At 45.3% G+C, this 23,504-nt stretch overlaps 1 protein-coding gene across 3 annotated transcripts in view; it reads right to left on the bottom strand.

The window, feature by feature from the left end:
* LOC139559932 (glypican-5-like) overlaps nt 1–23,504 on the bottom strand; it is a 264,718-nt gene that overhangs the window by 236,076 nt on the left and 5,138 nt on the right. For all 3 annotated transcript variants that reach the window (XR_011671850.1, XM_071376402.1, XM_071376403.1), the window contains exon 2: nt 11,787–11,948. Coding sequence is in view for 2 of the 3 variants with exons in the window: in XM_071376402.1 (XP_071232503.1) it covers nt 11,787–11,948 (162 nt within the window). In the remaining variant the exon portion in view is untranslated. The remainder of the gene's footprint in view (nt 1–11,786; nt 11,949–23,504) is intronic.

Genomic DNA, 23,504 nt, shown 5'->3' with positions numbered 1-23,504 from the left:
GCTGCGCCTTCTTCACAACGCTGTCTGTGTGGGTGGACCAATTCAGTTTGTCCGTGATGTGTACACCGAGGAACTTAAAACTTTCCACCTTCTCCACTACTGACCCGTCGATGTGGATAGGGGGGTGCTCCCTCTGCTGTTTCCTGAAGTCCACAATCATCTCCTTTGTTTTGTTGACGTTGAGTGTGAGGTTATTTTCCTGACACCACACTCCGAGGGCCCTCACCTCCTCCCTGTAGGCCGTCTCGTCGTTGTTGGTAATCAAGCCTACCACTGTAGTGTCATCCGCAAACTTGATGATTGAGTTGGAGGCGTGCATGGCCACGCAGTCGTGGGTGAACAGGGAGTACAGGAGAGGGCTCAGAACGCACCCTTGTGGGGCCCCAGTGTTGAGGATCAGCGGGGTGGAGATGTTGTTACCTACCCTCACCACCTGGGGGCGGCCCGTCAGGAAGTCCAGGACCCAGTTGCACAGGGCGGGGTCGAGACCCAGGGTCTCGAGCTTGATGACGAGTTTGGAGGGTACTATGGTGTTAAATGCTGAGCTGTAGTCGATGAACAGCATTCTCACATAGGTATTCCTCTTGTCCAGATGGGTTAGGGCAGTGTGCAGTGTGGTTGCGATTGCGTCGTCTGTGGACCTATTGGGTCGGTAAGCAAATTGGAGTGGGTCTAGGGTGTCCGGTAGGGTGGAGGTGATATGGTCCTTGACTAGTCTCTCAAAGCACTTCATGATGACGGAAGTGAGTGCTACGGGGCGGTAGTCGTTTAGCTCAGTTACCTTAGATTTCTTGGGAACAGGAACAATGGTGGCCCTCTTGAAGCATGTGGGAACAGCAGACTGGGATAAGGATTGATTGAATATGTCCGTAAACACACCAGCCAGCTGGTCTGCGCATGCTCTGAGGACGCGGCTGGGAATGCCGTCTGGGCCTGCAGCCTTGCGAGGGTTAACACGTTTAAATGTTTTACTCACCTCGGCTGCAGTGAAGGAGAGCCCGCAGGTTTTGGTAGCGGGCCGTGTCAGTGGCACTGTATTGTCCTCAAAGCGGGCAAAAAAGTTATTTAGCCTGTCTGGGAGCAAGACATCCTGGTCCGCGACGGGGCTGGTTTTCTTTTTGTAATCCGTGATAGACTGTAGACCCTGCCACATACCTCTTGTGTCTGAGCTGTTGAATTGCGACTCTATTTTGTCTCTGTACTGGGACTTAGCCTGTTTGATTGCCTTGCGGAGAGAATAGCTACACTGTTTGTATTCGGTCATGTTTCCGGTCACCTTGCCCTGGTTAAAAGCAGTGGTTCGCGCTTTCAGTTTCACGCGAATGCTGCCGTCAATCCACGGTTTCTGGTTTGGGAATGTTTTAATCGTTGCTGTGGGTACGACATCGTCAATGCACTTCCTAATGAACTCGCTCACCGAATCAGCATATTCGTCCATGTTGTTGTTGGACGCAATGCGGAACATATTCCAATCCGCGTGATCGAAGCAGTCTTGAAGCGTGGAATCAGATTGGTCGGACCAGCGTTGAACAGACCTGAGCGCGGGAGCTTGTTGTTTTAGTTTCTGTTTGTAGGCTGGAATCAACAAAATGGAGTCGTGGTCAGCTTTTCCGAAAGGAGGGCGGGGGAGGGCCTTATATGCGTCGCGGAAGTTAGTATAACAATGATCCAGGGTTTTACCAGCCCTGGTAGCACAATCGATATGCTGATAGAATTTAGGGAGTTTTGTTTTTAGATTAGCCTTGTTAAAATCCCCAGCTACGATGAATGCAGCCTCAGGGTGTGTGGTTTCCAGTTTACAAAGAGTCAGATAAAGTTCGTTCAGGGCCATCGATGTGTCTGCTTGGGGGGGAATATATACGGCTGTGATTATGATCGAAGAGAATTCCCTTGGTAGATAATGCGGTCGACATTTGATTGTGAGGAGTTCTAGATCAGGTGAACAGAATGACTTGAGTTCCTGGGTGTTGTTATGATGATCACACCACGTCTCGTTAATCATAAGGCATACCCCCCCGCCCCTCTTCTTACCAGAAAGATGTATGTTTCTGTCGGCGCGATGCGTGAAGAAACCAGCTGGCTGCACCGACTCCGTTAGCGTCTCTTGAGTTAGCCATGTTTCCGTGAAGCAGAGCACGTTGCAATCCCTGATGTCTCTCTGGAATGTTACCCGTGCTCGGATTTCATCAACCTTATTGTCAAGAGACTGGACATTGGCGAGTAGTATGCTAGGGAGTGGAGCGCGACCTGAAAATGTCATGCCAATACACTTCAGCTAATGATCATTTCACCTGTGTGTTAGATGTATCCATGGTGATGATGGAGTGTGTAAACAACACACACACTCCTCAACTCAACAACTCATTGGTTGACATGAGTTGCGTCCCAAATGGCACCCTTTTCCCTATATTGTGCACTACTTTTGTCCAGGGCCCTGGTCAGAGGTAGTGCATAACATAGGGAATAGGGTGCCATTTGCGACACAGCTATGGAATTTAGCTGAGTGTCCAGTCCCCATGCCCCTGGCCACTGATACAGGGTCAGCTATGTTGCATCAACTGCATGGATATGGCTAGAGTCTGGGCTAGGGTAATCTGATCACTCACACTCAATCATTATAGACACAGTCAGTCACACACACGCGCACACACACACACACACTCTTGCATACTCACACATACAAAATCATGCATATTTTAAACACACACGCACACACACACACAGTCTTTCCAACCCTACCAGAGTTGATGTAGAGTAAACAAGTGGTTAGTGTGTCTGGACTGGACAGTAATCACTGATGGAGTCACAGTGGATTTTCTCCTCTGTCTGGAATGGTGGCTGAAACTCCTTGACCCTCCTGAAACCAGTGCACACTCTTACATAGATACACACGTAGGCCTGTTCTATGATTGTCTGGTCCATCTGCTCCAGCCTGGCTCAGCCAATGAAAGGCTTGAGATTAGTCCAGATCTGATTGGCTGGAGCACTCTGACAAGTCAGGCTGGTCCTCTGTGTACCAAAGCCCCTTCTGGTCTAATCTGGTCCGGCTCAGACTCAGACTAGACTGGAGCGAAACCCCGTTCCCTCTAGTCCCAACACTCATTATCAATTAGGCTGTTACGTAGGAATGCTGACCGCTCCTGACCCCCCTGGTCTTAGTGTGACTTTTCTCTGTGTGTGTAAGTATCTGAACCCTAGCCTCCTAAACATTGATCCCTAGTTAGTGTGACCCGTCTCTGTGAAATGTATTTGAGCTGTCTGTCTGACGTTGAAGGTGAAGATGATGTCAGAAGGGAGAATAACCTCAGTGATGTTCAACCTAGTCAGTGGAGCCAAGCAGTGTGTTTACTAGCCATACACAGAGAAAGAACTTCACTAAGATAAGTTGGCCTGATCAGCCTGCCTCATCTGACCAGAACATTCAGACTGCCCTGGCCCGGCAGAGAGAGGTTTAACCACAGAGTTTCTAAACCTAGAGGCCCAACATCGCGATACTTTCCGAAAACGCTTGACGACGCAGATTCGACAGACCAGACCGGGGTTTGGGAAGTCAATGTGAGAAATGAAAAATTCTTCCTTAGTTGTTCATTTTCGCGATTTCTAAAGGGACAACCTAGATTCGAGCTAATGTCTTAAGTAGTTGAACATGTTATTACTCCAACCTCGTGAAAGTGACAAACTGACACGTTTTCATTTTAGTCATATATCGATGGAGTGCCTACGATTTGACGGCCTGCACATGCACAGTTTTTCGCGACCGTTAGACCCAATGATGTGTTTCTGCACATGAGCTTTCCTAGCCCACGTCGCCATGACATCGGCTACAAGCGTGATTGGGGATTCCTATTGGAGAAGTCATTTCTAGGCATCTTCATACTAAACCATCTTTGGTTTAGCAGTCTGATGTTAAAGAGGAGTCCCCACCCGTACATGACATGGCACAGTAGGCTGTTTGGGCTAACAAAACACACACCCGCCAACCAAAACTCTCACACACTCACATCTGCTTACGTGTGGGCCTGTCAAATCTTTGGCTGAGCCTCGCTCGTTAGTCAGTGTGACATGAACAATGAGTCAAGGGAGAATAAGAAAGAGTGAGGGAGAGAGAAAGTGCGAGCGACAAAGAGGGAGAGAGAGTGAGTGAGAGAGACAGGGAGAGAGAGAGTGCGAGCGACAAAGAGAGGGAGGGAGAGAGACTGCGAGAATAAGACAGACACAGAGCGGCATCCAAAAGCCAGCTCCCTCAGTGATTAGCCTGGTCCTGGCTACAGTACATTACCAAGGGAAGGACATGTGAGTGAGAAGAAGACAGGGAACATAAACAGAGGCCACACCCTGGAGGCCTGGAGGAGTGAGGTGATCAAAGGAACACTCCAGCAGAGTAGGATACCCCACTGAGGCTGAGGCAGGCAGGCTGGGGAGATGCTCTGGCACTGAGGGAGGGTGTGTGTGTGTGGGGGGTTGGAAACCTTCCCAATCTGGAACTGGATGAGATTATGAGAGGGGGGAACAACTCTAAATGCACAGCATACCATCTCAGAAACAGAGAAGTGAGGTGAAACATTATTATTAATGTTGTAATCTATTCTGATACAGGAGGGTCATAGGTACATAACACACAAGTCTCTTCAATCAGTCTGAAACACACACACACACACACACACCACCCACTGGGCACACACTGGTTGAATCAACATTGTTTCCACATAATTTCCACAAAATTATGTTGAACCAATGTGGAATAGACATTGAATCGACGTCTACTCTGTGCCCAGTGGGCACTCTCACCACCCCAAGCCTGTCTCCGCTCCACCGTTATGACATAAGTGACTTCATCTGATATTTAAACGCCTCGCTAGCAGTCGCTCCCCTACTTGACTTTCTCCACAGCAACGCACATCAAATCTCCACACAGCATGCCAACGGGACTAGTTGTCCTTAGATGGCCCTGAGAACCAAGTCAACTGACATCATCACCATCCCCTTCCTCATCATGGCTTCTTTAGTTGTTCCATAGTTGATTAAGTCTATTTCTGTGGAGACATGAGCAGTTGAGCACCTGACCTAACTTCAGAAGGCTCCAGACATGAGGTAAGCAGGAAGTTATGTTCATAATGACAAATTAATCCATCCGCTAGCTAGATCAGTGGTTCCCAAACTTTTTATAGTCCCGTACCCCTTCAGAAATTCAACCTCCAGCTGCGTACCCCCTCTACCACCAGGGTCAGCACACTCTCAACTGTTGTTTTTTGCCATCCTTGTAAGCCTGCCACACACACACTATACGATACATTTTTCACAGAACCGTGCTTCTTCATCTGCATTGCTTGCTGTTTGGGGTTTTAGGCTGGGTTTCTGTACAGCCCTTTGTGACATCGGCTGATGTAAGAAGGACTTCATAAATACATTTGATTGATTTATTAAACATAAGACTGAGTGTGAGTTTTTGTCACAACCCGGCTCGTGGGAAGTGACAAAGAGCTCTTATTGGACCAGGGCACAAATAATAAAAATCAATAATTTTGCTCTTTATTTAACCATCTTACATATAAAACCTTATTTGTTAATGGAAAATGTTGAATAACTCACCACAGGTTAATGAGAAGGGTGTGCTTGAAAGGATGCACATAACTGCAATGTTGGGTTGTTTTGGAGTCTGTCTTATATCATTTTCCACACACAGACTGTGCCTGTATTTAGTTTTCATGCAAGTGAGGGCCGAAAATCCACTCTCACATAGGTACGTGGTTGCAAAGGGCATCAGTGTCTTAACAGCGCGATTTGCCAAGGCAGGATACTCGGGGCGCTGCCCAATCCAGAAATCTGGCGATGGCTTCTGATTAAATTCAATTTTCACAGAACCGCTAGTTGCAATTTCGATGATGTTCTCTTGTTCAAATATCAGTAAGTTGACTGGAGGCAGGGCTTGAAAGGGATAACGAATCCAGTTGTTTCTGTCACCCGTTTCGGGAAAGTACCTGCGTAATTGCACACTCAACTCACTCAGGTGCTTTGCTATTTCACATTTGGCATTGTTCGTAAGCTTGAGTTCATTTGCACACAAAAAAATCATACAACGATGTAAAGACCTGTGTGTTGTGCTTGTTAATGCAGACAGAGAAGAGCTCCAACGTCTTAATCATAGCCTCAATTTTGTCCCGCACATTGAATATAGTTGCGGAGAGTCCCTGTAATCCTAGATTCAGATCCTTCAGGCGAGAAAAAACATCACCCATATAGGCCAGTCGTGTGAGAAACTCGTCATCGTGGAAGAGGTCAGACAAGTAAAAATTATGGTCAGGAAAGAAAACTATAACTTCACTAGGGTAGGGGGCAGCATTCGGGATTTTGAATGAAAAGCGTGCCCAAATTAAACTGCCTGCTACTCAGGCCCAGAAGATAGGATCTGCATATAATTAGTAGATTTGGATAGAAAACACTCTAAAGTTTCCAAAACTGTTAAAATATTGTCTGTGAGTATAACAGAACTGATATGGCAGGCGAAAACCCGACGGAAATCCAACCAGGAAGTACTATTATTTTGAAAGACTGTTTTTCCATTGAAAGCCTATCCACCATACAAAGACTTAGGACCCAGTTTACGAGCTCTGTGGCTTCCTCTACATGTGACCAGTCTTTAGGCATTGTTTCAGGCTTTTACTCTGAAAAATGAGGGAGATACAGCACTTTCAATCAGTGGCCAGTGGAAATTTCCATTCATCAGCCATGCGCCTGATCGGGAACGCGCCTTTCTTGTTTCTCCTTTCCTATTGACAAAGCTTTTGTCCAGGTGTTGAAATATTATTGATTATTTATGACAAAAACAACCGGAGGGTTGGTTTTAAACATCGTTTGGCATGTTTCTACTTACTTTTATTGTACTTTTTAAAAACCTTTCGTCTGGACTTTAAGCATTCAGATTACTGGACAAAACGCGCGAAAAAAAATGAGGTTTTTGGTCATAAAGAGGGACATTATCGAACAAAACAAACATTTATTGTCTAACATGGAGACCTGGGAGTGCCACCAGATGAAGATCATCAAAGGTAAGTGATTAATTTTAATGCTATTTCGGACTTTTGTGACACTCTCCTTGGCTGGAAAATGGCTGTATGGGTTTCAGTGGCTAGGTGCAGACCTAACAATCGCAAAGTGTGCTTTCTCCGTAAAGCCTTTTTGAAATCTGACACAGCGGTTGCATTAAGGAGAAGTTTATCTTTATTCGTATGTTTAACACTTGTATCGTTTATCAATGTTTATGATGAGTATTTCTGTAATTTGATGTGGCTCTCTGCACTTTCACCGGATGTTTGTTTGAAACAATGCATTTCTGACCATAACGCGCCAATGTAAACTGAGATTTTTAATTCATATAAATATGAACTTTATCGAACAAAATATACATGTATTGTGTAACATGAAGTCCTATGAGTGCCATCTGATGAAGATCATCAAAGGTTAGTGATTAATTTTATCTCTATTTCTGCTTTTTGTGACTCCTCTCTTTGGCTGGAAAAATGGCTGTATGGTTTTCTGTGACTAGGTGCTGACCTAACATAATCGCATGGTGTGCTTTCGCAGTAAAGCCTTTTTGAAATCGGACACTGTGGTTGGATTTACAAGAAGTTTATCTTTAAAATGATGGATAATACTTCAGCATCTCCTGCACTGCTAAAATGCTACTACAACCTCTGTGTGGTGTACAAGCCTGTGAATAGAATGTGTCTGACTATATGGTGGAAAGACTACTGTATTTATTTCATTTTTACTTTTGCGTTTTACTAAGAAAAGGCTGTATGTTTTTTATTTAAGTAGTATGTGTTCAGGAAGTGGAAATGTGTCTAAGCTATAAGAAGTTTGTTAATGGATATCATTTCAGTTTTACTTGGTGTTATCACTGTTACACACAATGGAGTAAGTAATACTAATTTTAATTATGGGATTTCTGTTGTTTTGAATTTGGCGCCCTGCAAATTCACTGGCTGTTGTCGACGCTAGCCTCCCACTTGTACCAGAGGGGTTAAGCTCATCTCTCAATTTAAAAAAACGTGTCAATACTTTGCCCTTTGATAACCAGAGCACTTCTTTCTGTATGCTGTAAAAGCGTTACATGGTCGCTGCCCATATCATTGCGTAGTTTACACTACTGTTCAAAAGTTTGGGGTCACTTAGAAATGGCCTTGTTTTTGAAACAAAACCAAATTTTTGTCCATTCAGATAACATTGATCAGTCCTCAACTGGCAGCTTCATTAAATAGTACCCAAGGCCAGCATCCCGGAGTCACCTCTTCACTGTTGACGTTGAGACTGGTGTTTTGCGGGTACTATTTAATGAAGCTGCCAGTTGAGGACTTGTGAGGCATCTGTTTCTCAAACTAGACACTCTAATGTACTTGTCTTCTTGCTCAGTTGTGCACCGGGGCCTCTCTCCTCTCCTCTCTCCACTCCTCTTTCTATTCTGGTTAGAGACAGTTTGCACTGTTCTGTGAAGGGAGTAGTACACAGCATTGTACGAGATCTTCAGTTTCTTGACAATTTAATAGCCTTCATTTCTCAGAACAAGAATAGACTGACGAGTTTCAGAAGAAAGTACTTTGTTTCTGCCCATTTTGAGCCTGTAATCGAACCCACAAATGTTGATGCTCCAGATACTCAACTAGGCTAAAAGAAGGCCAGTTTTATTGCTTCTTTAATCATCACAACAATTTTCAGCTGTCCTAACATAATTACAAAATGGTTTTCTAATGATCAATTAGCCTTCTAAAATGATAAACTTGGATTAGCTAACACAACGTGCCATTGGAACACAGGAGTGATGGTTGCTTATAATGGGCCTCTGTACGCCTATGTAGATATTCCATAAAAAATCTGCCGTTTCCAGCTACAATTGTCATTTACAACATTAACAATGTCGACACTGTATTTCTGATCAATTTGAGGCTATTTTAATGGACAAAAAAAATTGATTTTCTTTCAAAAACAAGGAAATTTCTAAGTGACCCCAAACTTTTGAACGATAGTGTATGTTTCGGGGGGCTAGGGTATTTCTCCTGTCTTATCCGGTGTCCTGTGTGAATTTAAGTATGCTCTCTCTCTCTCTCTCTCTCTCTCTCTCTCTCTCTCTCTCTCTCTCTCTCTCTCTCTCAGAGGACCTGAGCCCTAGGACCATGCCTCAGGACTACCTGGCCTGATGACCACCTGGTCATACTGCTGCTCCAGTTTTAACTGTTCTGCCTGCGGCTATGGAACTCTGACCTGTTCACTAGACATGCTACCTTGTCCCGGACCTGCTGTTTTGGACTCTCTTTCTACCGCACCTGCTGTCTCTAACTCTGAATGATCGGCTATGAAAAGCCAACTGACATTTACTCCTGAGGTGCTGACCTGTTGCACCCTCTACAACCACTATGATTATTATTATCTGACCCTGCTGGTCATCTATAAACGTTTGAACATCTTGGCCTAGTTCTGTTATCATCTCCAACCGGCACAGCCAGAAGAGGACTGGCCACCCCTCAGAGCCTGGTTCCTTTCTAGGTTAATTCCTAAGTTCTGGCCTTTCTAGGGAGTTTCTGTAGGCTGGGTTTCTGTACAGCACTTTGGGACATCGGCTGATGTAAAAAGGGCTTTATAAATACATTGATTGATTGATTGATTATTAAAGCAGAAAATACACGAAAGTTCAGGGGCCTTGCTTTAATAAAGTTAACCGTTTTCACTGTAGTGTTCAAAACGTCTTTCAAGCTGTCCGGCATTCCCTTGGCAGCAAGAGCCTCTCGGTGGATGCTGCAGTGTACCCAAGTGGCGTCGGGAGCAACTGCTTGCGTTACCACTCCACCATGTATCCCTGTCATAGATTTTGCGGCATCAGTACAGATACCAACATGAGCAGCAGCTACGTATGGCTACATACGGACCGTTAGTGGAATTCCAGCGAGAGAGTAACGGTTAATGTGATTGGATGTTAATTATTTGACTAGGCTACCTGTATTTGACATTGTGTTGTTGTTTCGCTGAACACTAGATGGTTTCATTTTATTTTTGGCAGAGAAACGAGGCGACTCAGGCGAGAAAAAAACCTCACCCAAATGTATAACCCCGTTGGAAAATATAAATGGACTGGGAATACCTGCACTAGACTACTGTACTGAGACCTTTGTTCTCACTGTGACAAACTATTCATATCCATGGCTGGAATTGAGGAGAAATACAGTATATATCATGAATGCACATTTCCATATTGCAGTCCAACGACCATTTGTATCCATAAAACAATCATAAAACAATACTGTCCAGCATAATGCCTATGCACACAGTACATTGTCGTATAAAACAAATTGCATGGTTCACAAATTCCTTCAACAGCAAAAACATTCAGAACCTCTCACCAGCAGACTCTGCGGGATAGCATTGGAGGTTGGGAGAAAAAATCTGTCCGTTTAGAAAATGTGGGAATTTTAAATAACATTGCAATTACCAGTCACCCTGATCGGAGAAGACAAGGCAGGGGGAGCTGGGCTGGTGCCTGGCCTCGCTTGGCCCAGTAAAAGCCCCTCTGGCAGCCGAACCAGCCGGAGCTGGACCAGTCAGACCTGCCAACCATCCATCCACTGCTGCCCTCAGATAGAAAGAGCCAAGCAGGCAGAAAGTGGCACAGCGGACAGACTTCCGCCCATAAACTATAGCAGGCCAGAGGTTCCAAGTGGGGCCTGTGTGCAGTGCAGTCTATACCCTCGCTAGTCGTCATGCTCCCTCTGCCTCTCCACAATACAGCTAACTGCCAACAATACATACCCCCCACCCTCTCTACCCTCCATACTCACTCAACAACCCAGCTACTGCCAACTCTCCTTACCTACCCTCCCTAGTCTACCCTCTCCACAACCCAGCTACTGCCAACCCTCCCTACCTACCCTCCCTAGTCTACCTTCCCTAGTCTACCCTCTCCACAACCCAGCTACTGCCAACCCTCCCTACCTACGCTCCCTAGTCTACCCTCTCCACAACCCAGCTACTGCCAACCCTACCTACCTACCCTCCCTAGTCTACCCTCACCACAACACAGCTACTGCCAACCCTCCCTACCTACGCTCCCTAGTCTACCTTCCCTAGTCTACCCTCTCCACAACCCAGCTACTGCCAACCCTCCCTACCTACGCTCCCTAGTCTACCCTCTCCACAACCCAGCTACTGCCAACCCTCCCTACCTACGCTCCCTAGTCTACCCTCTCCACAACCCAGCTACTGCCAACCCTCCCTACCTACGCTCCCTAGTCTACCCTCTCCACAACCCAGCTACTGCCAACCCTACCTACCTACCTACCCTCCCTAGTCTACCCTCACCACAACACAGCTACTGCCAACCCTCCCTACCTACGCTCCCTAGTCTACCTTCTCCACAACCCAGCTACTGCCAAAACCACTGAGGGGAACAGAAGATAGCTGTGCCCTCGTGACCAAATAACTAGCAAAACAAATAAACGTGTTTGGTTTTCCACTGTTTCAGTTGGTGGTAAATAAGGACAAGTTCAACTGTATGTCAGCAAAGATCTACGTTCACAGGCCTCACTCAAGTACTATGAAGTGGCTTCCTCTCGTATGTTCCATTCCCTTTCTTGTGGATCAGGACATTGAAGTTTTGGCCAAATTGGCCCAAAAGTACCAGTTTTCAAAACAGAAAGAGTTCCTTTATCTCCATGTTTTTGGTTGAAATCCCTTACCTGTCCTACTATCACTATTCACTACAAGCCCTTCCCATCGCACCTCTCCCCTGGCCCTCTTCTTACCCTGGAAGGCGGTAGCATGGCCGGAGATGAGGTACTTCAGCTCGAAGCTGTAGGAGCGGACATTCTGGAGGGTCTCTCGTCTCACCGCCACCTGGTAGCTCTCCTCCATCTTGCGGGTGCAGCAGGACGGGCCCTGGTGCTTACACACCAACAGCTCCACATCTGATGGGACAGAGGGAGAGGGAGACAGAACAGGATTAGGCGTATATTTGATTCATTTATTTATTTTATTTCAGTGTCATACACCAATTGGTGCCCAGCCTGTATGGGCTTATAAGAAACAATTTCTTTAAGTACGTGTAGACAAAACACAAATATATATATGTACGTAGGGGGTATATATACAGTGCCTTCGGAAAGTATTCAGACCCCTTGACTTTTTCCACATTTTATTACGTTACACCCTTATTCTAAAATGTATTAAATTAAAATTTTCCATCATCAATCTACACTCAATACCCCATAATGACAAAGCAAAAACTGTTTTTTAGAAGTTGTTGCTAATTTATGTTTTAGAAAAAATAAATTGCTATGAGACTTGAAATTGAGCTCAGGTGCATCCTGTTTCCATTGATCATCCTTGAGATGTTTCTACAACTTGATTGGAGTCCACCTGTGGTAAATTCAATTGATTGGACATAATTTGGAAAGGCACACACCTGTTTATATAAGGTCCCACAGTTGACAGCGCAGGTCAGAGCAAAATCCAAGACATGAGGTCAAAGGAATTGTCCGTAGAGCTCCGAGACAGGATTGTGTCGAGGCACAGATCTGGGGAAGGGTACCAAAACATTTCTGCAGCATTGAAGGTCCCCAAGAATACAGTTGTCTCCATCATTCGTAAATGGATGAAGTTTGGAACGACCATGACTTCCTAGAGCTGGCCGACCGGCCAAACTGAGTAATCGGGGGAGAAGGGCCTTGGTCAGGGAGGTGACAAAGAACCCGATGGTCAGTCTGACAGAGCTCCAGAGTTCCTCTGTGGAGATGGGAGAACCTTCCAGAAGGACAACCATCTCTGCAGCACTCCATCAATCAAGCATTTATGGTAGAGTGGCCAGATGGAATTCACTCCTCAGTATAAGGCACAAGACAGCCTGCTTTGAGTTTGCCAAAAGGCACCTAAACACTCTCAGACCATGATAAACAAGATTCTCTGGTCTGACGAGATTCTTTGGCCTGAATGCCAAGCGTCACGTCTGGAGGAAACCTGGCTACATCCCGACGGTGAAGCATGGTGGTGGCAGCATCATGCTGTGGGGATGTCTTTCAGCAGCAGGGACTGGGAGACTAGTCAGGATCGAGGGAAAGACGAACGGAGCAAAGTACAGAGAGATCCTTGATGAAAACCTGCTCCAGAGCGCTCAGGACCTCAGACTGGGGCGAAGGTTCACCTTCCAACAGGACAACGACCCTAAGCACACAGCCAAGACAATACAGGTGTGGCTTCGGGACACGTCGTTGAATGTCCTTGAGTGGCCCAGCCAGAGCCCGGACTTGAGTCCGAACTAACATCTCTGGAGAGACCTGACAATAGCTGTGCAGCAACACTCCCCATCCAACCTGACAGAGCTTGAGAGGATCTGCAGAGAAGAATGGGAGAAACTCCCCAAATACAGGTGTGCCAAGCTTGTAGCATCATACCCAAGACGACTTGAGGCTGTAATCAAAGGTGCTTCAACAAAGTACTGAGTAAAGGGTCTGAATACTTATATAAATGTGATATTTCTAAAAACCTGTTTTCGCTTTGTCATTATGGGGTATTGTGTGTAGATGGATGAGGGGAAAAAACAATGTAATCAATTTTAGAATAAAGCCGTAACGTAACAAAATGTGGAAAAAGCCAAGGTTTCTGAATACTTTCCGAAGGCACTGTATCTGTTTTACCGTTTAGAAATGAATGCACTTTATGTATCTAGTTCCCCCATTTGAAGGTGTCATAAGTATAAGGACAAATTCATTTATAGTGTATTATATTTAAGAAAAAGTTAAGTATTTGGTCCCATATTCCTAGCACGCAATGACTACACTGACTTGCCTAGTTAAATAAAGGTATAATAAAAAAATATAAATAAATACATCACGCTTTTGACTCTACAAACTCGTTGGATGCATTTGCAGGTTGTTTTGGTTGTGTTTCGGATAGTGTTGTGCACAATTATGTCTGCATTTAACCGCATTTCTGTGATTCAGAGGGGTTGGGATAAATACGGGAGACGCATTTCGGTTGAATGCATCCAGTTGTGCAACTGACTAGCTATCCCCGTTTCTCTTTCCAAATAGAAATAAATGGTAAATAATGTATTGTGTCATTTTGGAGTCACTTTTATTGTAAATAAGAATAGAATATGTTTCTGAACACTTTTACATTAATGTGGGTGCGACCATGATTATGGATAATCATGAATTAATTGTGAAAATGTTACAGAGGCATAAATATCGTACCCCCCCCCCCCCCCCCCCCTTTCCCTGTTACCCGCAATGGTGAAAGGTTAGCATGCTTTGGGGGCATCTTTGTGCATCTGTAACTTTCTCACTCATCATTATTCACCATTCATTCATGACTATCTGTAAATATTCACGTAGAAGTGTTCAGAAACATATTATATTATTTAAAAAGAGGGGAAAACAAGACAAAGTACATATAAGATGTCATACTGTACATGCTTAGCTTACTGCTAAAAATACAAGCTCTGCCTGGAGTATAAATAGTATTGGTGAATGCGCTTGCACATAGGCCTATAGCCTATGCTAACACACACACACACACACACACACACACACACACACACACACACACACACACACACACACACACACACACACACACACACACACACACACACACACACACACACACACATTTAAGTCACAACATTTACATCCCTCTATAAACTGGACTAGCACTGGCCATAATATCTTGGGTCGAAATAAACCCTATGAAAAGCAATGATCTAATACGATCTAATATGATCCTAAGTGAGGCTCAATCAGGCACCATGACATCAACACAGTTCCCACACTAGAGTCAGTCCACCCTGTCGTGACATGCTGCCTGACACCCTCCTCGGCCCCTCTCATACTGTCAGTTACATATATAAACAAGGCCATGACATCACAGAGGCTGGCCACAATTAGCAGAGCAGAGAATGTGATATTAAAACTCTCACCCTCCACCTGTTCCCCCTTGCTGTCCACAACACCCTTGTCCCCCTTGCTGTCCCCACCACCCTTGTCCCCTTATCTGTCCCCCACCACCCTCGTCCCCCTTGTTGTCCCCCACCACCCCGTCCTCCTAGCTGTCCCCCATCCCCCTTGTCCCCCTTGGTGTCCCCCATCCCCCTCGTCCCCCTAGCTGTTCCCCACCACCCTTGTCCTCCAGCTGTCCCCCACCACCCTGTCCCCCTAGCTGTCCCCCTCAACCCTCACCCCCCTTGCTGTCCCCAATCCCCTTGTCCCCTTGCTGTCCCCACCCTCCCGTCCCCTCCAGCCGGTTACTCATAAGGTTGTGGCCTGATATGATAACTCATTTTGGGGGTTGGGTGGAAAGGCGAGGGGAGTGGGACGCAGGTGGTGGTGTAACCGGACCCCGAAAGCATGGGCCTATATGCCGGGGCTAGTGACTAGTGCTTCCCTAGTCCAAATCCACCACTGAAACACAATAGGGTCGCACTTGGCTCATTCTCCCTCTCTCCCTCTCATTTGTTTGGCATGTCCCTTGCCACACATGGCTATAACTTAATTACCCAGAGAGAGTCCACTGAGCCCCCATCTGTTCCAATCTCTGAAGAGTGGAGTCACGACTTGGCTTGACCTCCACACGTTTCTCCACTCTCCCTCTGTCTGTCTGTCTCCCTCCTTTATTCTGTCCCCCAACTCCCTTCCTTCTTCTGTCTGGTTCTTTATTTCCTCCTGTTCTCTGTCTCTATCTGTCTCATTTCGCTTGTTCTTTCCCAGACTCCACCTCTCTCCCTTTATCTGTCTGTCTGTCTGTCTGTCTGTCTGTCTGTCTGTCTGTCTGTCTGTCTGTCTGTCTCACACTCTCTCTATCCCAGACCTCTCACTCTCTCTGTTCCTGACCCCACCTCTCCTTGTCTCTTTCCCAGAATCCTTCTCTCTCTATGTCCCTGACCCTTTCTCTCCTGGCTGGCTCGCCACGCTGTGTGTTATCTCCAATATGAAACTAATGTCTAGCGACGGGGGAGAATGTGATTCCCACAAAGACTTTGGGAGCTACAACCACCAACCACTGTTATCAGGGCAGGTCGACGGTGTCAGGAATATTCCAGAACATTGATTAGAACCAAGGTCTAATGCATGTTTTCCACAGTGTGGGTAGATTGCTGTTATGTGCTTTATTGAACGCTGATGAGAAGAACCAGTGTTTTCATGGTTGTGGGATGAAGTTACAAACAGATTCTATTATTTGGGTGTTTGCAAATAAATAGTCCAATGTCAAAGTGAACTGAACAATAGCAAGTGATTCACAACCTATTGAAGTTACCTTTGCTAATCCTACCTTTGTGTAAACGTAATATCTGAGACATACCTGTAAGCCAAACAAAAGCTTGAAAACACAGTAACCTTCCTGGGATTAGAGTTGAGGATGTTGAGTCTAAGATATAGTCAGTTACTATGACAATGTCCTCTAGACAAAATCTTATTTTCAACAGCCATTGTAGCTCATGGTCGCAACATGGCTTAAGTCCCTTAAAGGAAAACCTCCTGCCCCCTATAGAACAATGTTTGAGTCTCTTGCAGTGCATACCTCCAGTATCTTAGCACTAATGTGATTTGATACAGACCCAAGAGAGCTGGTGGGGCAAGGCAAGGCCCAACTCTACAGGTCCTGGTGGTTAATTAGCGATCTGTGTGTGTACCGCTCCGCTTGTTCTGCCTGGCCAGACATTCACACACACAGAGTGCAGAGTCAGAATGATCTCAACTCAGCCTTTTTATTCTCTAATCGGTGACAAATACCTCCTGACTAATTGGCCGTATTAAGCCACCGCTCTATTCACCAAGCCTCAAATTGTTGGTCACAATTACTTCCGCCACGTCTCAGTACCCCTGAGTGCACAAGTCAAAACTCCTGCGGTTAAAAGCAGGAGACAGTCTTAATGGTAGAAAAGTGCCCTTGGTAACCAGTGAGCCGTCCTTCAAAAACATCCCCGGACCCAATTTGCCTGCATCACAAATACATTAAAAAAAAATGTATTTAACCTTAATTTAACTAGGCAAGTCAATTAAGAACAAAATCTTATTTACAATGACGGCCCAAATCTGGTCAATAAGGAGGGGAAATGTAGTTTTGATTTGGATAGGTTGTTGACAGGGAGGCCGGTGATTTCCTGACGCTGCTGTTTGTTTTTCAGAGAGCAGGAATAACTTTGTGGAAAAGCAGCTAATTAATGCAGGAGTTTGGTCCTCCTCAGATATTGCTTCCTCGCTCTCTACCGGACTCTTCCACCTCAGGAAGCGCTGTGTTCCTTTTTAGTCATCTCATCCAGTGAACTTGAAGGATATTTACTCTGTATTGATTTGCTGTGCTTGGGCGGGTCCGTGTTGAAAGAAAACATGGCTCAAAAGGGGCTCTGCCACATACCTGCATTTTTGGACGGCCCTGAATCGTGCCAGGAATGTCTAGCTTTTTCAAGCATCAAGCTGGCAGTGTTGGGGTCCAGAGCCAGAGGCCAACGGGCCAGGCGGCTTGGATATTGGTCAGACGGGTTGAGGAGAGGGTTGGGGCCGGGGGGCACTTGGAGCTTGGTAGACTGTTAGATTGTTGGATTTTGGGTGCTAGGGGTCTAGTGGGTTATTGGATGTGGGGGCAAAGAGATTGAGGGCAGGGTCTGGAGAGCACTGGGAGCAGTTGGATGTTTGTCAGAGGATTGCGTAGGAGGGGGCAGAGGGGTTGAAGCAGACTGGTCACTTGAGGCTTAGTGGACTGGTGGAATTTTGGATGTGGGGGTAGAGGGTTTGAGGACAGAGTCAGAGGACACTAGGGAATGTTGGATGTGGGTGAGAAGAGTTGAAGGTTGGGTGGAAACAGGGGATAGGGGACTGGCAGACTATTTGATGATGACAGGGTTGGTGGGCACTAGGGGCGTTTGGATGTGGAGGTAGAGAGGTTTACAAAGAGGGTGCTTTAAAACAGTTAAGACAGTTCAGCTTCAGCCACAGGCCCCCTATCCACAGCACTCTGACTGTCTGTCCAGACAGCTGTCTGACCCTGAGGTCCTTACTACTGGGCTTACTCTCCCAGAATACCTGCTAGCCTCTGCTGCTGATGCCTTCATTCTATACTAACATCCCTGAGGAGCGGAGGAGCATACACAAAGAAAGCTCCCTTCAACCATGTCCTTTCCATCATCAACTCCAGCATTTTTAAGGCAGTTATGACAATGACGCAAAAGCCAATCTACCTGGTAGTCATTGCCTGTTTGGTGTTATGAAACAAGTTTTACGAAGGAAGAATTGGCCAGTTTGCGGTGCAGAAGAGACACTCAGTAAGGTAGGGGCCTGGGTGGTATACAATAAACACACACCAGACCAATGACTTAGACTGAAATCCAATAAGAGATCCTGAGTCTAGCCCGTCTCAGACACATTAAGCATATTCAGACTGGGATGTCACTGTTGGGACAGGGATTGGACTGAGAACATTAGAGAGGTTGTGGGGAAGTTCTGTATCAGAGCTGGTTACCTGCTGAGGACATGCCAAACTTACTTTGTCAAGGCTACCGACAGTGAAAGGACAATATTGCATTTAACCAAACTACGCTGTAAAGTTGTATCTATGTGGGATGGTAATGAGTGGCACTGGAGATACTTTCATTGAAAATGTTTAGTATTTTCTGTACCTTCAACTCCATCTCTTGGCAGTTTATTTGTTGTGTTTTTTTGCCTACAGCCACACAAGTCCTCTTTTATGAAAGATAAAGCTGTTGAGGGATTTCTGGGATCATTATTGAGCAGGTAGGGTTGTGAAGCTGGGGTACAGACAAGCATACCAAAGACTCTGAGGCTTTATATTGACTATAGAGGAGGTTGGGTTGGAGGGGGTGGGTGTGCACCATGTGTATGCTTCCCATGTGAGAAGGCCCTGTTTGAAGGAGCCTAAAATAAGTGCAACGAATCAAAGGGCATCATTAGCTTAGAGTTGCTGCCAGACACTTTGATGCTTTAACCAGGCAAGGATGTGGCAGCGTGATAACATCCTGCGTTCCCATTCCCTTCCCATAAACACATGATGTGAACCCTGTCTTTGTGTTGGAGCTAAGCCAAACTCAAAGACGAAAACGGTGGCCGTGTCCGAATACCCATAATAGCATACTAAATAGTATGCAGGATTTTTTAAATAATATGTGAAATTTGGAAAATAGTACATCTAATGTGCAATTGCGTTGTCTCCCGCCATTCAGCGTGCCAATCTATCTGATTACCAGCTGTGTCAAACACGTGTCAAACACGTGTCAGAAATGACCAGTGAATTCTACTAGATCAAACGCAGTTTATGTAGTACGCTAGTATGGGTATTCAGACACAGCCAAAGACTTCTGATGGCTCAGTTGACAGGAACACGGGTGCCTACAGCAACAGAGTTCTGGTTTGAGTCACACATGGTGTCACATGTACTGAATGTGTGAGTAAACTGCTAGTTGCATTCTCATATTCCATTATCATAACTGATAATGAAAAGTCAACAGGATGCCAGACTGTCTGTGTGTTGCGTACAGACAGTGATCTGAGCAGCCTTGGTAGATCATAGAATGTAATTATCTGAGGCACACAGAGATGAGGTGACCATATCTAGTCAGGCCACGGGACGGCGGAGGTGGCGGCCAACTGTAGCGCGTGGGTGTTTATGAATGGAGCGTCTCCACGCCTGACCTCTAATTGATCTCCAAAGCGCTAGATCAGGACGCCCTTGTAATCTCGATATGGATTGTTGGCGAGCACATCACAGTGGCGGAGAGACTCTCCACGCCTGACCTCTAATTGATGGGCCAGAGAGTGGTTATTAAGTGTCTGGAGAGTGAGCATTTGGAGCTGGAATAATTAAGTCTGTTTCCTCAAATAACATATCCTAGGTACGTTTAACGCCTCGAACACACTTACAGAATCATTGTGCTAAATGGTACGCAGCATCATCTGGATATGTGTGCAACAAAACTTCAACATTCACCTTCTGTTACCATTTCTGTCAAGCCGTCTAGGCATACAATTTGATGCATACTTTTGATAAATCCAACGTATGCACCACACAGTACGCACTGCAACTGCCTCTGCAATGGAATGCTGCAAGGCAAACGCAGCATTCCATTGGAAAGGAATGTACTTCTGGTGTACCAAAACGCAGTGATGCTGTCGGTGTGATGGAGGCGTAAGAGCATCTCATAAAACACTGCATTCCTGCAGGTACTAATAGCCATTTACTTTTCCATGGATTTCCTGTCATATGGCAGAAACGAGGGCTCTAAATCAGTAAATACACAAGCAGTTAGGCCTGTGGTTTGTTAAAAGAATGTTATGATTATAATTTTCACACATTTAAGTATGGCATTAAAAGCTAATGTATTCAATGTAACGCAGCTGTATGAACACTTGCTATAGGTTAGGTTTACTACCAAAGACTGGACCACCAGAAAAACATTAGGCCTTCAGTTAAGCTTTGTTCTACAATCAGCTATTTATCTTATATTGTCTTATTAAATCATATTTCAAATGGTAGTAACATAATAACTGAATGACTACATCTAAGTTTCATTGGATTACCAGAAAGTAGGATACATATCACCATCATGATATGATTTTCTAGTAATAAATACAAAGTAAAGATCAACTGAATTAGGATGCATGCAATAAAAGTGCCATTCTTTCATTTCCAGATCCAAGAATCAGATCGGCTGGCTCTGATGGCGCAGCCACACTGAAGGCGCTTGCTGAGAAATCAGTTCACCACACATGAATGAAACACAGCACTGAATCCCTAAAGCAAACACAGAGAAGTATGAAAAGAGCTGAGGTTTCGCCACTTCAAATGTCAAGTGTTGCTATGTTTGGCGACTGTACAACTCGTAGTCGCAGTTATACACACACACCCCCCCGTATTCTCATCCCCTGGTCAGCACTTTGAAGAGGTGAACGAGCCCGACCCAAAGCAAGCTCTTCTGGACCACTCCAAATAAAAAGCAACAAACAAGAGTTTAGAGCAAATGTTGTTGTGTTAAATTAGTTGGGGGTAGGGTGTTGAGGTAGAGATAAAGGAACTGAGAGAGAGAGAGATAGAGAAAGAGGGTGGTGAGCAATTAGATGGAAAAAATAAAGGAGAGAGTGAGACAAAGAGAGGTAGAACACTGAATTTAGGTGGACAGTCAGGCCAGTATACTTTCCTTCTCTATAGTACAGTGCAGTATGCATGGAAACACGGCAACGCATGCCACTCATTCCAACCGTATGCCTCTGCTCTCACTTTGTCCCCAATCACAAACACACATAACAGTCCAAATCTCATTCTATCCTCTAGGCCAGTCAGCTGCTGTCATATACCATGCCGGCTGCATGCTGTAAACGCTTGTCATGCAGCGGCTCAAATGCTTCCATTCAGACTGGTGACATCTTCACAAGGCCCTGTTCCCCTGCGTTTTCTCGCAAGGGGCTTACTCCAGCTACTGCTCTGCCTGGAACTGACATGCCCTGTCCGTTGCCCGGGACGACGCCACCGCCACCAAAACAAATATATTGAGTGGTTTGGATGCCCCTCTAGGTATGTTGAACGGGCGGCTATCTGTTGCTCTTCTCCCTGTTACGGTATGCAGAGTCAGACGCAGTGATACGGTGGTGGCCTCTACCCCTAGATGTGGCACAGAGATATACGTGGCCTGCCAGTGGCTGTGGTTTGTGTCCACGTAGGTATTAGATGTCACATGAGTCATCTCTGGAAACAGTTAGCCCTCTGCTCCGATTCAAAGGACACACAATGGTTTCTCGGAGAGGGAAGGCCCGGGATCAAAACGCGATTTACGTCCACCAAGTTCTTATTAAATTTAAAACAGGCTCAATCCAGGCCTAGAAACCCAGAAATACTGTCAGGATTTTTTAAGAAGGCTAACATTATTTCTGTTTCGCAAACTTTCCAAAGGCCTTAGAGAAAGGAAGACGTTACCGCAAATATTTGAAAGATGGAATAATAAGAGCAGAATTGAAAGGAGAGGCTCGGTTGGACTTGGTGATGATGACTGCCTTTTCTTCTAAACATTCCTTCCTGTTATTTTCACGTGAAGGCCGTGAGAAGGAAAGAGGAAGAACTTGTTTACCACACACACATCCCAAAGAGAAACAGAACCACAGAGAAGAGAGACAGGAGTGTAGTTAGCCTTGGTGATGATGGCGTGTTTCTCTCCACACCAGCTCTCCCCAGGGAATGAGTTTTGAATCAAATCAACATAGCTGGATAGAAGCCCAAACCACAGTCTTCCCCGCATGCTCCAGATAGTTTATGCCTCCCAAAACATATCTAGGATCAGTTTTCCTAATCTCAGTCATTATATGCTAACCAACAAAGCTGACCATGAACCTGTGGTGGAACCAAACCTCCATAAGGCTAATGCTACTGTCTGCCTAATGTTCCATGCAGATATGGAGACATGCTCTTAGACAGACGATGTTCAAAAGCATTTCCTGTATCAGTCTGAAACTTGCACTCAAGTGCATTTCCCATGACCTGTTTCATATTTGTTCTGAATACTGTAGGTCCAAAAGTATCAGATCTCAGCATCATATGCAGACGTGAAATTACTAAGAAATCTGACTTACAGTATTGAAACTGAGGAAAACCTCAGTAACACTATGTCTCTACATAGATTCTAGTTTATGAGAGACTCTCTCCCTGACTCTGTTTTTTCCAGCTCGGAGCATGGGCTTCAGAAGTCACATCTCTCTGTTGAGCAATCTACAAAGCTATTTAACAAAATTATTATTCATTTCTCAAGGCAGAATGTTTGCTTAGTAAGCAGCTGGTTGGCCCTGTGAAATAGCAAATATGTTAATACTCTAGTGATGTATTGATTGATAAAGCGATGCTTGGCTGTGAGATTCTTTTAATTTGTCCCCTCTTTCCTTGCTCCTCCACAAACCCACACTATATTTTCCATAAGAACAAATTCTTATTTACAATGACGGCCTAGTAAGCCTTAATGAATTGTGATTAATACATTTAACAAATGTTGTTTAAAAAGCATTTCTAGCAGACTAAACTCAGCAAAAAAAGAAACGTCAATTTTTCAGGACCCTGTCTTTCAAAGATAATTCGTAAAAATCCAAATAACTTCACAGATCTTCTTGTAAACACTGTTTCCCATGCTTGTTCAATGAACCATGAACAATTAATGAACATGCACCTGTGGAACAGCCGTTAAGACACTAACAGCTTACAGACGGTAGGCAAATAAGGTCACAATTATGAAAACTTAGGACACTAAAGAGGCCTTTCTACTGACTATGAAAAACACCAAAAGAAAGATGCCCAAGGTCCCTGCTCATCTGCGTGAACGTGCCTTAGGCAGGAGGCATGAGGACTGCAGATGTGGCCAGGACAAATTGCAATGTCTGTACTGTGAGACGCCTAAGACAGCGCTACAGGGAGACAGGACAGACAGCTGATCATTCTCGCAGTGGCAGACCACGTGTAACAACACCTGCACAGGATCGGTACAT

This window comes from Salvelinus alpinus, chromosome 30 (assembly GCF_045679555.1).
Source record: "Salvelinus alpinus chromosome 30, SLU_Salpinus.1, whole genome shotgun sequence".
Taxonomy (NCBI): Eukaryota; Metazoa; Chordata; class Actinopteri; order Salmoniformes; family Salmonidae; genus Salvelinus; species Salvelinus alpinus.
The sequence above is the reverse complement of the archived record's forward strand: the minus strand, read 5'-3'. Positions and strand labels throughout refer to the sequence as shown.